Genomic DNA, 13,455 nt, shown 5'->3' with positions numbered 1-13,455 from the left:
CATCTGTGTTATTGGCTCTGGGTTTTCCCTAGGTTATTCAGTTGAACCATTGTACTTGGTGCTTCCGATCTGCCCCTCGCCACTTAGGTCACAGGTTCAAATCCATTTCTGTGTGGTTCAACTGTGATTTACACATTGAAATCCAGGGGCTTATCAAGAGTGGCCATTTAAGCCTGGCACTCCACCCATAAACTTGATGACCATTGTTTAAGTGAGATATCTTGAGTAAGGCATTAAAACCATTCAGATTAATGAATTTTATTGGCTTCTGAATGCTTCTCTGTATGTATCAAGTGGGCTTGTATCAGTCTGCATAGATTGTCCAAGTACACTGAGTCATAGTAAAATGTATGTAGTGCAAAGTTAAAAAAACTTTTCAAAGCAGTCAAAAGGAGTCATGTCAGGCATAAAAGTCCTGCCAGGCAGCAATATGAAAACATTGTTGCAATTGATCTGCTAAAAGGACATTCTTTTGGGGTACAGCCAAAAGACATGCGCCAAATTACATGTATGATGGCAAAGAGTTGTAAGCATATTCTACATTCAGGAGATACATGTACATGTATGCACCAGTAGGTGTAAAACATGCATTATTGCTACAGAGACCCACATGTTCATCACTGAGGAAGTGATGACACAGTGTAGACTTCCTTGTTACATCATCTACACATGTACTTACTCACTTCACAATGAGATACATGAGGCACAGCTCTCATTCTAGGTGCATGTAGATTTTGATGTGATAAGCTGCACGTGTAACTTCAGACACAGATACATGTACAATGTAGTTTCTTACTGATGCATAGCATGTGTATACCACATGTATTTGTAGCCTAATATACATGTATGTGTACATGTTAGCAGCTGCCGATTTGCATGTCATCTGGCCATGATTAAGTTATGTACATGCACATGTACTTATGTGTGTTACGTGTATACAGTACCATTGTACATGTACATGTAGTTAAGATGTTTATTCCAGTGTTTACACCGTGTCACGTAGGCAGTATAGGGAATCTTAAATATCACGGGTTTATTTGAGGTCAGCCAAAAATAAAGTGGCACTGACAGTGTGTGGGTTTTTTTTAGCCACTGCACTGTTTCGTGATGTATTGCTCTGCTGTGTATGCTATACACTACCACTAGATTACTAACAGACGTGCTTTTTGGGGAATCCAATTAGTAAGTTTTCACCTGTTTTTCCAATTGTCAAACAGCCTATGTACATTCCTCAGAGCAACATGAATTTTCATTTTCTGGCAGGTTCAATCAATCCAGTAAGACTAATATAGTGTGGGAGAATTGTGAGCTTGACATTATCTTCCTATTCTGAGTGATATTAAGTAGTGACCCATCTCTCTTCTCCCAAAACCACCCCCCCCCCCCCCAGTCAATGTTTTAAGGAGAAGCCCTATAATTAGTGACACCTGATATTTCTGCCTGGAGGAGTTTTATTCAGACTGCTCTCATTACTGTTTGTGTCAACTGGGGGATTGTGGGAGGGTGTCTGTGTTTACCAAGTCCATGGCTGTTATGACAGTTATACCATCCAGAGACCTCTGTTGATACTTGGCCATGTCTTTATAACCAAGAGCTGGGAGCAGGGTGGGTTGAGGGAAAGCCGAAAGGATGTTAGTCAGGTTGGCCATGCCACACTATGCTACCATCAGTACCCTTACATGAAAGATGGAATAAAAACTTGGGTGATTTTTTCAATCCTGCAAGCATTTGTATTTTTTATGTTTGAGGCACTCTAATCATCTTAACTTTACTTGTATGTAATCTTTAAAAGATTAAAGATATAATCAGTAGTAAATTACATGCACATACATGCCAGCATATTTGGCGAACTTTTTTAAAGGCACACATATACTTTTATCTATATAAATTGACATTCATGTACATGTATGTTTCACCACAAGCAAACACTGGTCTTTCTTCCATACCATTCTTAGATTTGTTGCATTCCCAAATGCTAATGTCTCATAGACCTGCAGCTGTCCTGTCCATGGATGAGTGGCAAGTTCTGGTGTGCTGATGTATAAAGTTTCAGATGGTGGTGGTCGCCTGGCCTATTGGGTTTATGATCACCCATGTAAAGGAACATAGCAATGTAAAGAAACTCAACAGTGTGGAGATTAATGAATGGAGGCTGTCAGGGATCAGATTTCAGTCTCACCACCAATTTGATTTGTGGACAGAAAAACATTCCAAAAGAAACAACTTATTTTGCTTGTTGTCATTGAAGTTGAAACATCTGTTTTAAGTTATCATAAGAAGGTGTTTGTCTGCGCCATATATACAGGGTCAACACACATCTATACTGCACAGGGTCATGGACATTTTGCTGTTAGCAGTGCACCTTATGGATATACTGAAAATGTAAATTTTTAAATCAAATGTTTTCTAAATCCATGTACATGAATATATAAAAAGAAATGGGATATTTGTACAAGTGTGTGACTTTAGGCCTAGCATGTGGACTTACATTTTATGGTAATTATGTCAGATATCATTGAAGGAACAAGCATCATAAAACTGTTTTATTGCATATTATTTCTCTGCGCCCCAAAGCTCTCTCAGAATATTTCAAAGTATTGGTTACACAGGCAGTTGTGTGTAATTGTAGTGGATTGCTAATGATTGATGTATACATGTAGGCTGTGAAGACAGGTACACGTAAATAAATAGGCAAGTCATAAGCGTCATCTAAATGCATCATCTATTCCAAATGCCTGGACAGAAGATGTGAGTAATAATGAAATATCCAAGGTTAAGTGTTAAAGACACGAGGTACATGTATAAGTGTCCACTGTCATACCAGTTGTACACATTTCAGTTGTGGATCTGACCAGCATACACATCAACCTCATGTTACAAGTACAAGTAGGAATATTCGGGTCGCCAAACTAGTAGCGAGGCTCACCACAATGACTAATGTGTATGTTGACACCATGTACATTTTGGCCTTTGATACTGTAAACAATAAACAATGCTGATTTTCAGGTTAGTTAATATTACAGCGTAAAAAAAAAAATGAAAGCCCTTTTGTTTTTCTGACGGTTACTAAAGATATGAGTATCATGAATACAGAACCAGCTGAATAAATGACAGACAGAGACAGTTCCCACTCCCTTAATAATTACTCTATCCACTGGGATGAAGCCAATTGTGCTCATTAATAGTAATCTTCCTCATTTAACTTTTTAATTCACTAGGTCGTCTTCTGATTATCGCCTTAATAGAGGATTTTAAAAAAGTTAACTACAGTATTCAAAAAGTAGGGCATCATCCAATTATGTATATATCTACTGTAGAAATAGAGTTTAATTTTATTTGATTTATTTGATTGGTGTTTTACGCTATACTCAAGGATATTTCGCTTACATGATGGACCTATGACAGACCTCCGCACATAAATAGAGTTTTAAACACCTGTAAAATCCAATTGTTTTATACAGAGGACATGCTTTCTTATATGAAGGTAATTTCATACATGTACAGTATGTATCTGTCCTATATTTCCTCACTCTTGAGAGCATATTTGTAAAGTTAATGTTACTATTTTAGTGACTATTATTAACTTGTATGTAATTGACTGTGTTACAATTAACGTGTTGAACCAAGCCAAAAAGAATGAACCTGTTAGCATGCTTGGCTTGGCTATTTGTAGGAGAGAAATATTTTAATATCTGCATTAGTAAAAAATATTGTTTCGTCATGATTCTCAGTAATTAAATGTGTGTATATTTGCTTAAACTATTAAGGTCACGGCATGGGCTGTGATAGTGTAAAACATATTTTTTCATTTACAGGTAAGCCTACATGTATTTGTGGATCTGATGATGGGATCATTAGATTTTCTTGATGTAGATACTTATTTTAGAATGCACCTGTTGATTTTTTTTAAATCAAGGTTTTGGGGGTTTTCATTATCACAGCTGTGCATAATGTTGCTGCTTGCACTTTTAAGGACAGAATAACTATTATCCTTTTTTACCTACACGTAATTACGTCACAATGCACATGACACAGATTACTGAACCAGTACAGTCCACACTAGGCACCTACACAGGAGGGACATCACAGTTATAACAAGGAGCATAAAAGTACACATTGTACAATCCTCTAGGTGTTTTTATTCCGACAAGTTGTTCCCCTTGCATTATGAATGTGCCTGATTTTAAGGGATTTTAACATTATCTGCAGCATTGGAAAACATACATGAAAGATCTACATTGGTATTTCCTATGTTGGAAACGTCAGCATGAGGCTTTGTGATCCTATTCTGTGAAGGCACAGTCTATTGAATTTATGACAATACCCTGTCATACACTTTTTGTGCCTGTGAATGTGTTGAATAGAATGGCTCAAAACTCATGGAGGCCTGTGTGTAAATGTACATGGACATGTCACAGTGAAAGCTAAATTAGCATGTGGCATGAATTATGTGCTAACTTCTATTGTGACTTGATTACTAGAATCACAGCATTTTGGCTGTTAAAAGACATGGCAATTCAAGAACAAAGAGTAATGAATCACTTAAGTGGATTAATGAGCATGAGTTTAAGTCTTTTAACAGGGTGTTTGAATCTGAAATCCTTTTAAGAAACCTAGTATTCCTGGTTAGGACCATAACATCTGCTCTCTACAGAATGAAGGTCTCGTCAATTTATTATAGGTACATGTGCATGCTTACATGTATCATAGCCAGTTTGTCCAGTACAGTATTGATACATGTAGTTTTGGTTAGTCCTTAATCTGACAGCAGTGTATGTAAATGCACCATTGAACTTGGTGCTCTTTTCCTACAATACTAACAGGCATAACCCTACCAGGAATCATTTTTCATTTCTATTTTTAGTCTTCCTAATTCTATACATTTCTTCCTTTGTTGTTTGCAGTCAGGGGGAGTTGAGTACATGCTGGTACATTCTTCTGTCAGGCTCGGTCTTCATTGAGGGATCCATGTTTTTACCAAGAAGCAGGTAAGCTTATTATTAATGCATGCACGTTGTTATTTTGTCTCCTGGTGTGCAAGGAAAATATTACCTTAATGTTAATGTAATACTTAGGCTGCTAAGTTGGGCCTCACAGATTTCTTCACTTGAACGGATGCAGGCTGTTGATGAATGAAGCGAATAATTTGTTGTTCTGTGCACACTCTAACTAGACAGTAAAGAGGCTGTACCAGAGATTTTTTGAAAAAAAATTTACTCATCAAATCAAATTTCCTGTAGTTATCAAGGATAGTTGAAATTATTGCCTTTCAGTATGTGTCAGGATCGTACATGTACCTTTGCTGTTTATAGTGTTAAAATAATGTCTCGGGTCTCAAAAAGTTACGTAAATTTTAGGAACTTAATAACAGTATGCATTATTACCGTTCAACGGTTACTTGTACACAAACAAGGTTGATATTTTGTGAAAGGTAATTATTTTGGCGATTCTACAATAACAGCATAAATTCGATCGATTTTCCACTGATTGACTTTTTTGCCAAAAAGCTCTGATATAGACTCTTAAGGAGGACAGGATACATTTGTCATTGCCTGTCGAAGTTCCCATGCCATCCTTGTGCCCAACAGAAAAACAGTACATGTTGGATATTGTTACAAGTTTGATGACAGTCTTTTTAACATACCTTACATATGTATATAGAATATATAAGTGGAGAAATTTTATCAATTGAAGAAGATTTTCCTGAAGTGTCAAGCTATTTGACCTCACAATTTAAAATGGAACTGTGTCATGTGATCTTGTATACTGTAAATAACCAATTCACAAACATCTGCATGCAATTCTACAATAGGAACATGCCAAATATTGCATCTTGATTGTATTAGAAAGGGACAATGGATTAATACTTTGTTCCATAATATCTCATATGGTGGGAACAAGTAAGTGTGTGAACGTCTTGAAAGTGAGATGTGTTTTTTAAAAAAAGACGTTTATCCAAGGGAGGTAATTGGGGAATTTATATATGTGTTGTTTACTTGTCTCCCTTGAATTACATTCGCGTTTTTATGTGCATACAGACTATTTTGCTTATTCTCTGTAAGAAAATATGACAAACAACATTTATTAAATTGATCAGCATCTAGCTCAGATTCCTTGAACAGTTTGTTTTCATTGGTATTTTGATGTCCTGACATACAACATGTAGGACGTAAAAATTTGCCAGGCTCAACATTCAAGTTATACTGATTGTTAGTTATCCATATATCTTTTGAAAGTTGTTTTGTACTTGTTACGTGTATTTGGTTTGATCTATGTAGAAGGAAGTTAATCAGTATGTCTCATTGATACGAAAGGGCTTGTAGGACATATTCTTCACTTACACACACACACGTAGAGTTGATCTTGTTGAATTGGGGTATACTTTCAAAGTGTCCGAACTACATGTATATTGTGATGAAAAAGATCATCTTTTAATAGGTAACATCTGTTTAATATTAGCCGTTGGACTTCTGAAATGCATGTATACAAAAGGTGTAGGTACAATTTAAAAATGAATTATGTTTACGTTTCAAATTTTATAATGAATTGATAGCCAATTTGAAGCTTTCAACAGTAAATTTGTTATTTTACAAAGAATAATTTACCCAAGTGGAGAGATGGAGAATTAATGTAAGGGTGTGACAGAAATAGTGTGACAGAAATGTGGTAGCATATAACAATAACTGCCTCAGTGATGAAAACTAGGCAGAATTGTACTGAGGAAACTAGTATTCAAGCCTCATTTGTTGCAGTAAACTGTAGTGCTAGATTTGAGTAATTATGAAGTAAAGCTAAGTACAAAGGGAATTATACATATTGTACTCATGTACATGTGATTATTTATTATAAACCTGTGAATGTATGTATGATATCTTAGGGTATTAGAACCACATTTAACATATAGTGAAATACTGATGTGATTCAGGACTTACCGCGATAAAAAAGAAAATAATCACATGCACATGCGACACAGAACCACTTATTGGTTGCTAAAATTAGTCTTTTCCTTTGTGAAAGAAAAGAAATGCCTCATTGTCCAAACACCTCTATAGTGCAGGAATGTAATTATCTGAATATCCGTATATTTCATTGAAGAAATAAAAACAAATAAAAAAAATGATACATTTCTACAGGTAAAAATTCATCTACTCTACAAGCATATATATACATGTATATATATGTTACTGTTATTCTATTAATATGCGTTGATGATCTTTGACATATCATATATCATCGCTATGATATACATGTATGTATATTATAGTTGTAGATGTTGATAAGAATCATACTTCCTCTGTCTGCTCAATGTGAATCTCCAATTTGAAACTGTACCCAAAGCTCTCATTCTGCTGTATACACTAGGAGCTGTGATAGAGGGTCCTACATATCTTGTGTGGAGCTGAGGACAATTGTATACCTATCACCAGACTGAATTATCAGGGACTGTTTTACTCTGGGTTGAAAAATGTTGGCAACTAGCCAAATATTCCACATAGCTGTGATATGTTAGGACTGTTTGTATTGGCTGACAACATGGCCCTGAGGCCTATCCTGCCTGCTGTGGTGTATTGTGTCAGGGCCTGTGATTGGCTGGCATGCCGTAAGTGGCTGTGGCTGTCATGGTTGACCCTGTGCTGTGATCTGTGACAGAGGACTGACTGACAGGGTGGGCCAGCTAGGTTTTTTCTCCCCTACACTCTAAACACATGGGTAAGGCTGAGTGACCAGCCAGACAGAGGACATTACCACAGGGATTTGAACTACACACTATTTATATGTGAGTATGTTGATCAAATGTCACTGTCTTAGCCCATTACCAGGCATGTTCATGTCTACATGTGTCTGAAGTAAGAAAGCCTTAATTAAGGAAGTATGTGGATTCTTGGAGTGGCACATTTAACATACTGAGCTACCTGTTTGTGTATGGACAGTTTTACTGAGCCATGCTGAAGATCAATACTTTACCTGTCCCATGTACCTGTCCTGATGGTGACAATTATGAATTCCATGTCATCTGCCAATGACTCATTTAGGTCATATCATATCATAGGAAATATGAGCCATGTTAGTATTAAATTATGTATGTGTGTAGAAGAGGGGGCAGTGTAAAAGTTAACATGCTGGAGATATTAGGTTTGGTATGTGTGTGTACTGAAGGAGAGATGCTGAGGTGATATTGGGTATTTATCTTTGTGTGTCTGATCCCTGTCCCATGGCAGCAAGCCTCCCTGGCCTTGATACAGTATGGAGCTATCCCTCTATGTTATTGATTCACCAGACGTCTCTTCTGGCCTCGGCAAGGTTTCCATATAAATACCTGGAAAAAATATCGATAAAATGATAAAAGTGACAGCTCCCCATCCATTTGCCCGATAGTGTCTGCTAGAGAAAAAGCTCATCAGATACTTTGTCTGTGGATACACCAAAAATAGCACCCTAAAATCTTAGTAATTTAATAACAACCCACTGGCCTGTTGCTTGAGGAGTTGGCGTCTGACATTTTGGTTTGGCATTTTATTAATGTCAGCTCGGCGATAAGGAGACAGGACTAGCTTAGAAACGGCGAATGATCAAGTCGAAGGCTGATGAAGAAGCCGTGTTCAGGATCTGTCATAATGCAGCATCATGTTTTGTAATCTTCTTTCCACTTTGTGGATAATGTCAAGAGGAGTGTAAAATACTGCTACTTACAAAGTTGATGACATTCCTATTTCTGTTCTTAGATATTACATGTAGGTATATAATAACTGAGATACTTACATTTTTATTGTCAGTGACAAAATGAAGAAAAAAAAAAGAAGACAAAGTGAGCTTGGTGCTGTGTTAGCTGTTTTTACTTTGTAAGTCTAGCTATTGTGTTTCTACCTAAAGTGGGTTTTGTTCAAAATGGTTATTAAGGTGGGTTTTTTTCAAGTACACATAGGAGATTTTTTCAAATCTTTATTAGAAGGCTACATGCTGTAATGACAGTTAATAATAACATGACATACACCCACCTTAGGATAAGTGTGGGTGTTGCAAGTGCATTGTGTTTTCCTGTGAGGTGGGGTTCAGTGGGCGGGCTCTACCCAACTCCTGCTCGTAATTCTGCTCGCACTACAAATCCTTGATGTTTGTGAAGAAAATGGGGCCTTTGTTTATTTGTGTGCCTATTTTAAGGCTGTGCTGCTCCAGTGCTTCTTCTCTCTGCCAGATATTTGCAGTCCCTCTTATCCCTGTATTGGAAAGCTCTGGTCTAAGAGACATTGTAATACCTAATTCTGTAGGCGCCAGGCCTGTGTTACATAATGTGCTTGCCCTCTGCCCATTGGCCTATACTTTAGATTCTCTGTAAGCCTGCAAACATCTCCCAATATTAAGGGCCCTGCCAGACGATTGCCAACATTAAATTCTTACGCGACAAGGAAGTTGTTTGTGAATCTAAGATTATTTGTTCTGAAATGTAAAACCTTTCCATGTTTTCCTTTGCACAGAAAAATGTTGATCTGTCTCATTAAAAGCATTAGCCGACACTTCATTGCGCTGATTTACACCTTGTTGTTTATGTTCGGATTTATGGGAATTTATATAGTGTATCTGGTTACTGGTATTAGGCCATGCTGGTAGTGTGAAATCTGTATACATGTATACACCATGTGTATTAGATGTAGTAATCGGCTCAAGCTTCACTTCCTGGATGTGGCAAGTACAAGTGGTATCTGTATGGATTCAGTGTTATTTATTATGTGTGTACAAACCTGTCAAACCTCACCATATGCTCCAGGTTATTCGGAATTCATTTCCTTTATCAGCTTTTTGGCCAGTGAAAAAATATTGATATTTTAAGGAAATATTGAGAGGAGTATGGGGTTGCTTTTCTGGAGGGTTGATTGGGTTGCACCCAACATATCTTTAATAATGGCCTTGCTGTTCTGTACATGTGTAAGAAACTTAATACTTGCTTTGTGTAAGTTGTATCCTAAAGATGGTTTCATAGATACCTGTGTATATGTCTCAGCATTGTTTGGTATTCTTGACTTTAAACAAAATATATGTGTGATTATTTGCTGAGTAGCAGTATGCACATGCTTAAATAATTATTTCACAGTCATATTGAAAAGACATTGTTTAAAGAGCATATACTTGGGTATGGCATAAAACAAATTAAGTAAATAAATAAATAAATTTAAAATGCATAATTTGTATGCATGTAGATCGTTTCCTGTAAGAGATAAGATGTATGTGTCACATCACATTTTTCAGTGTGGTTATTCAGAAATTAGTTTTCATAAATGTGTGACTTGCAGCTATCATGGATAGTGTGTGGATGTGAGCTGTTGTTGAGAGTAATGACACATGCAGTCGTTAATGAACCATGTTACCTGCTAGGCAATCAGTTAGTCAATTCCCAGGAGACTCTCTGCCAAGCTTGCTCTTTGACTTCCATTGATAGCTTAGGCTCAGTGACGTCATTTGTTAAATCGATACTTCTCACAAATCAGTATGCAATTCACCTTTCTGCAGTTAAAATCAAAAGCAATCTTCAATACATCAGAAATTGATTACCTTCACAACAACAGAAACTTGGACGGATCTCGAATCCTGTGAATTCTGCAGTATTTGTACATGTACATGCTAAATGTTCTAGCTATTACATTTCTGTGCCGACTAGGCTTTCATATTATTCTCTTTGGTGACCAGTTCATGTTACCTGAATCAATATTCTTAACGTGCAGATTTATGCATGGGACAACATTTCATTATGTAATAACTTGGCCTATGTCAGTAAGGTCATGGGAACGCCTGCTCAGTATAGAATTAACTACATTTATTGACATGTAGAATCAGCCCTTAAGACTAGCACTGTTCCAGCACACAACACCTACATTATTTGGTAAATGTAAGTAAAGGTTGAAAATTAGTTTATATGTAGAACAGGTATAAATGATCAACATGACACAGGCCTGGATTACATAAAGTAATTTCTGACTTAAGTCAAAATTATTATGATTTTAGAGCTTAGTTCATAGAAATTAAAATTTTTAACAACCTCTTAAATATTGTCTTAAGATAAGTGTGTCAAAATTTCCAAGACTAAAATATATACATTGTGACAATTGACAAGTCAGAAATGTATGTGTAGAATGAACCCCAGGGGAGTTGTTGGTTGTCATCTTGTTCTGTACTACATCTTACGACATGCATGTTCAAATAAAGCCTTGAAATTCTAAATCTGAATAGTACCATAATTTACCTGTCTTATTATTGGTCCCATCCAACTGAATTATGCAGGTGTCCACTGAAGTAGTAGAGCCATATTATAGACATGTTAAATGGATGAGTTCTGCTCTAGTCCAGTTAAATTTTTCTGTATATAAGTAAACAAGTAATAAACAATTGTGTCTATGTTGCAAACACCCACTCATGTAGTATTAAGTAGCAAATAAGTAAACAGACATGTAGCTAAGAGGATAACATGTCGTTATGTCATATTATACAAAATTATCAGTTGTGAAGACTTGTTCCAAAGGTCATACAGATATTTTAACTGATACATATAACTGTATCGGTGGGTGACAGGAATAAAAATTATGTTATCATCAGAAACTGAACCAAAGTCTAGAGGAAGTTGTATTGATACCTGTACATTATATGTATACACTCAGTGTAAAGGGAAAAAATACAGGTCATGAAATGATGATTGGATCTGAGCTCACAAGTTATTATGTGTCTGACTATTTCAGGGAAGCTAGTAGGTAACGACCATAGGTAGTCTGGTGTACATATACATCCCATTGTTGAGAACCTGAAGATTTGACTGAGTATTGGTAGCCTTAGGGTGCTAATTATTGTCCTTGTCAATCTCGTCATTGTCTGAGGAGTGACATGCAGTTTGTCGGCTTTAAATATCAGACCTACCTTGAGGGAGTAGAGGAGACCAGGAATTTTATGAAGGCTGATGCCTTGTAAATGGCAACTTATTTTTACTGTGACCATTTGAAGCTATGATTTGAAAAGGTCACTGGTCTGTCATCACATTCGCACGTTTTAATCAATGAGCACCTGTCTGTATTTTGCACAACTTGTGGGATAAAGTTGGGAACCAATGTAGAGATCCATTGCATGAGTTTTTACATAAGTGCGTGTCGCGTTTAAATTTACACTTCTCTATAGTGTATTACATACACTGAACCCATTGTCATTAGGTGTTACAATACTAGGAAAGATTCTGTTACTGAAGCAAACCTTTTCATGTATACATGTACATTTAGATTACAGGTCACCTAAAGCTAAATTATTGATAATAGTTACTGACTCATGGGACTGAATAGAGAGATCAATTTTTACAATTCGATGGAAAAGGAAGTGAGGCTGTCCTGTTTTGATGCATGTCTATTCAATTTAGCTGTCCAGTGTCAATCTTTGGGACCTGTTGAACTGGAGTTGTAGTCTCACATATATGTGTTTATATATGTACTTGTATACCTATAGATAATAAAAACCATATTAACATGTGTATATATATATATATATATATATATGTATATGTGTGTGTGTGTGTGTATATATATATATATATATATATATATATATATTATATCCTGTAGTTACTTGAGCACCATAGGCCCAGTGAATCACTGAATACAGGTACAGATAGCTCTGTGTGATATTAACAAAGGGAAGTATGGTAGATTGTGTTTGGGATGGCCTCTCCTCTACCCCTACACATGCATTACCTGTCACATGCATGTATCAAATAACTTCACCTGAGGGCCTGTGAATACTACATGTACTTGTCCTGCTTTACAACAAATGGCATCTACAATCCCTTCAACTGGTCTACGGGGTCATATAATAGACTCAGCGCTGCTTTCAATAGGACGTGCTGTGCTCATTGAAATGAGGTCTTCCTAGTGTGGGATTTGCTAAGCAACACCCAGAATCTTCTGTTGACTAAAGCTTTTTTCTTGAAGCATATTTTTGAGGTTGGCTACAGGCTCAGTTTACTTTGAGCTTCTTTATCTGTTATACTGACTGTAAATCTAACCTCCACACCATAGACCTCCCTGGGATCGACAGCTAAAGATTAAACGAAACTCTATTGACATTATACTCAGTCTGTTTATGTCCTTCACTAAAACCATTGTTGTGGCTTGCAGGGCTCTGTTTGAACCCAAGTTTGTAAGCCTTTTCTTTTCTCTTAGATGGCAACATTGAAACTTATAAAGATTATTTGCCCATGTATAGCAGGGTATCTAAGGCCTTGTTCCCTTGCAGATCATGAAATTCATATCTATAGTTTAGTCATATTTATAGTTTGAAAAGCAAAGGGTGTTTTTTGTACAAGTTTGACTATTGCAATGTTTTTAAACTTAGGGGTATGTTCCCAGGCACTGCATTAGACTGGAGATGTAAGTATCTCACTGAGTGGCCTAGATTTACTAATTAATGAAGTCATAATGATGACAAATAACT

At 36.5% G+C, this 13,455-nt stretch overlaps 1 protein-coding gene across 7 annotated transcripts in view; it reads left to right on the top strand.

Moving 5' to 3' along the window:
• Positions 1 to 13,455, top strand: part of LOC135461469 (rap guanine nucleotide exchange factor 2-like) — a 69,209-nt gene that overhangs the window by 10,590 nt on the left and 45,164 nt on the right. For 6 of the 7 annotated variants that reach the window (XM_064738584.1, XM_064738587.1, XM_064738585.1 and 3 more), the window contains exon 4: positions 4,905 to 4,988. In XM_064738584.1, coding sequence (XP_064594654.1) covers positions 4,905 to 4,988 — 84 coding nt within the window. Of the gene's footprint in view, positions 1 to 4,904; positions 4,989 to 7,658; positions 7,778 to 13,455 lie in introns of those variants that run through there. The other variant, XM_064738588.1, reaches the window with a different exon arrangement.

This window comes from Liolophura sinensis, chromosome 1, assembly GCF_032854445.1.
Source record: "Liolophura sinensis isolate JHLJ2023 chromosome 1, CUHK_Ljap_v2, whole genome shotgun sequence".
Taxonomy (NCBI): Eukaryota; Metazoa; Mollusca; class Polyplacophora; order Chitonida; family Chitonidae; genus Liolophura; species Liolophura sinensis.
The sequence above is the reverse complement of the archived record's forward strand: the minus strand, read 5'-3'. Positions and strand labels throughout refer to the sequence as shown.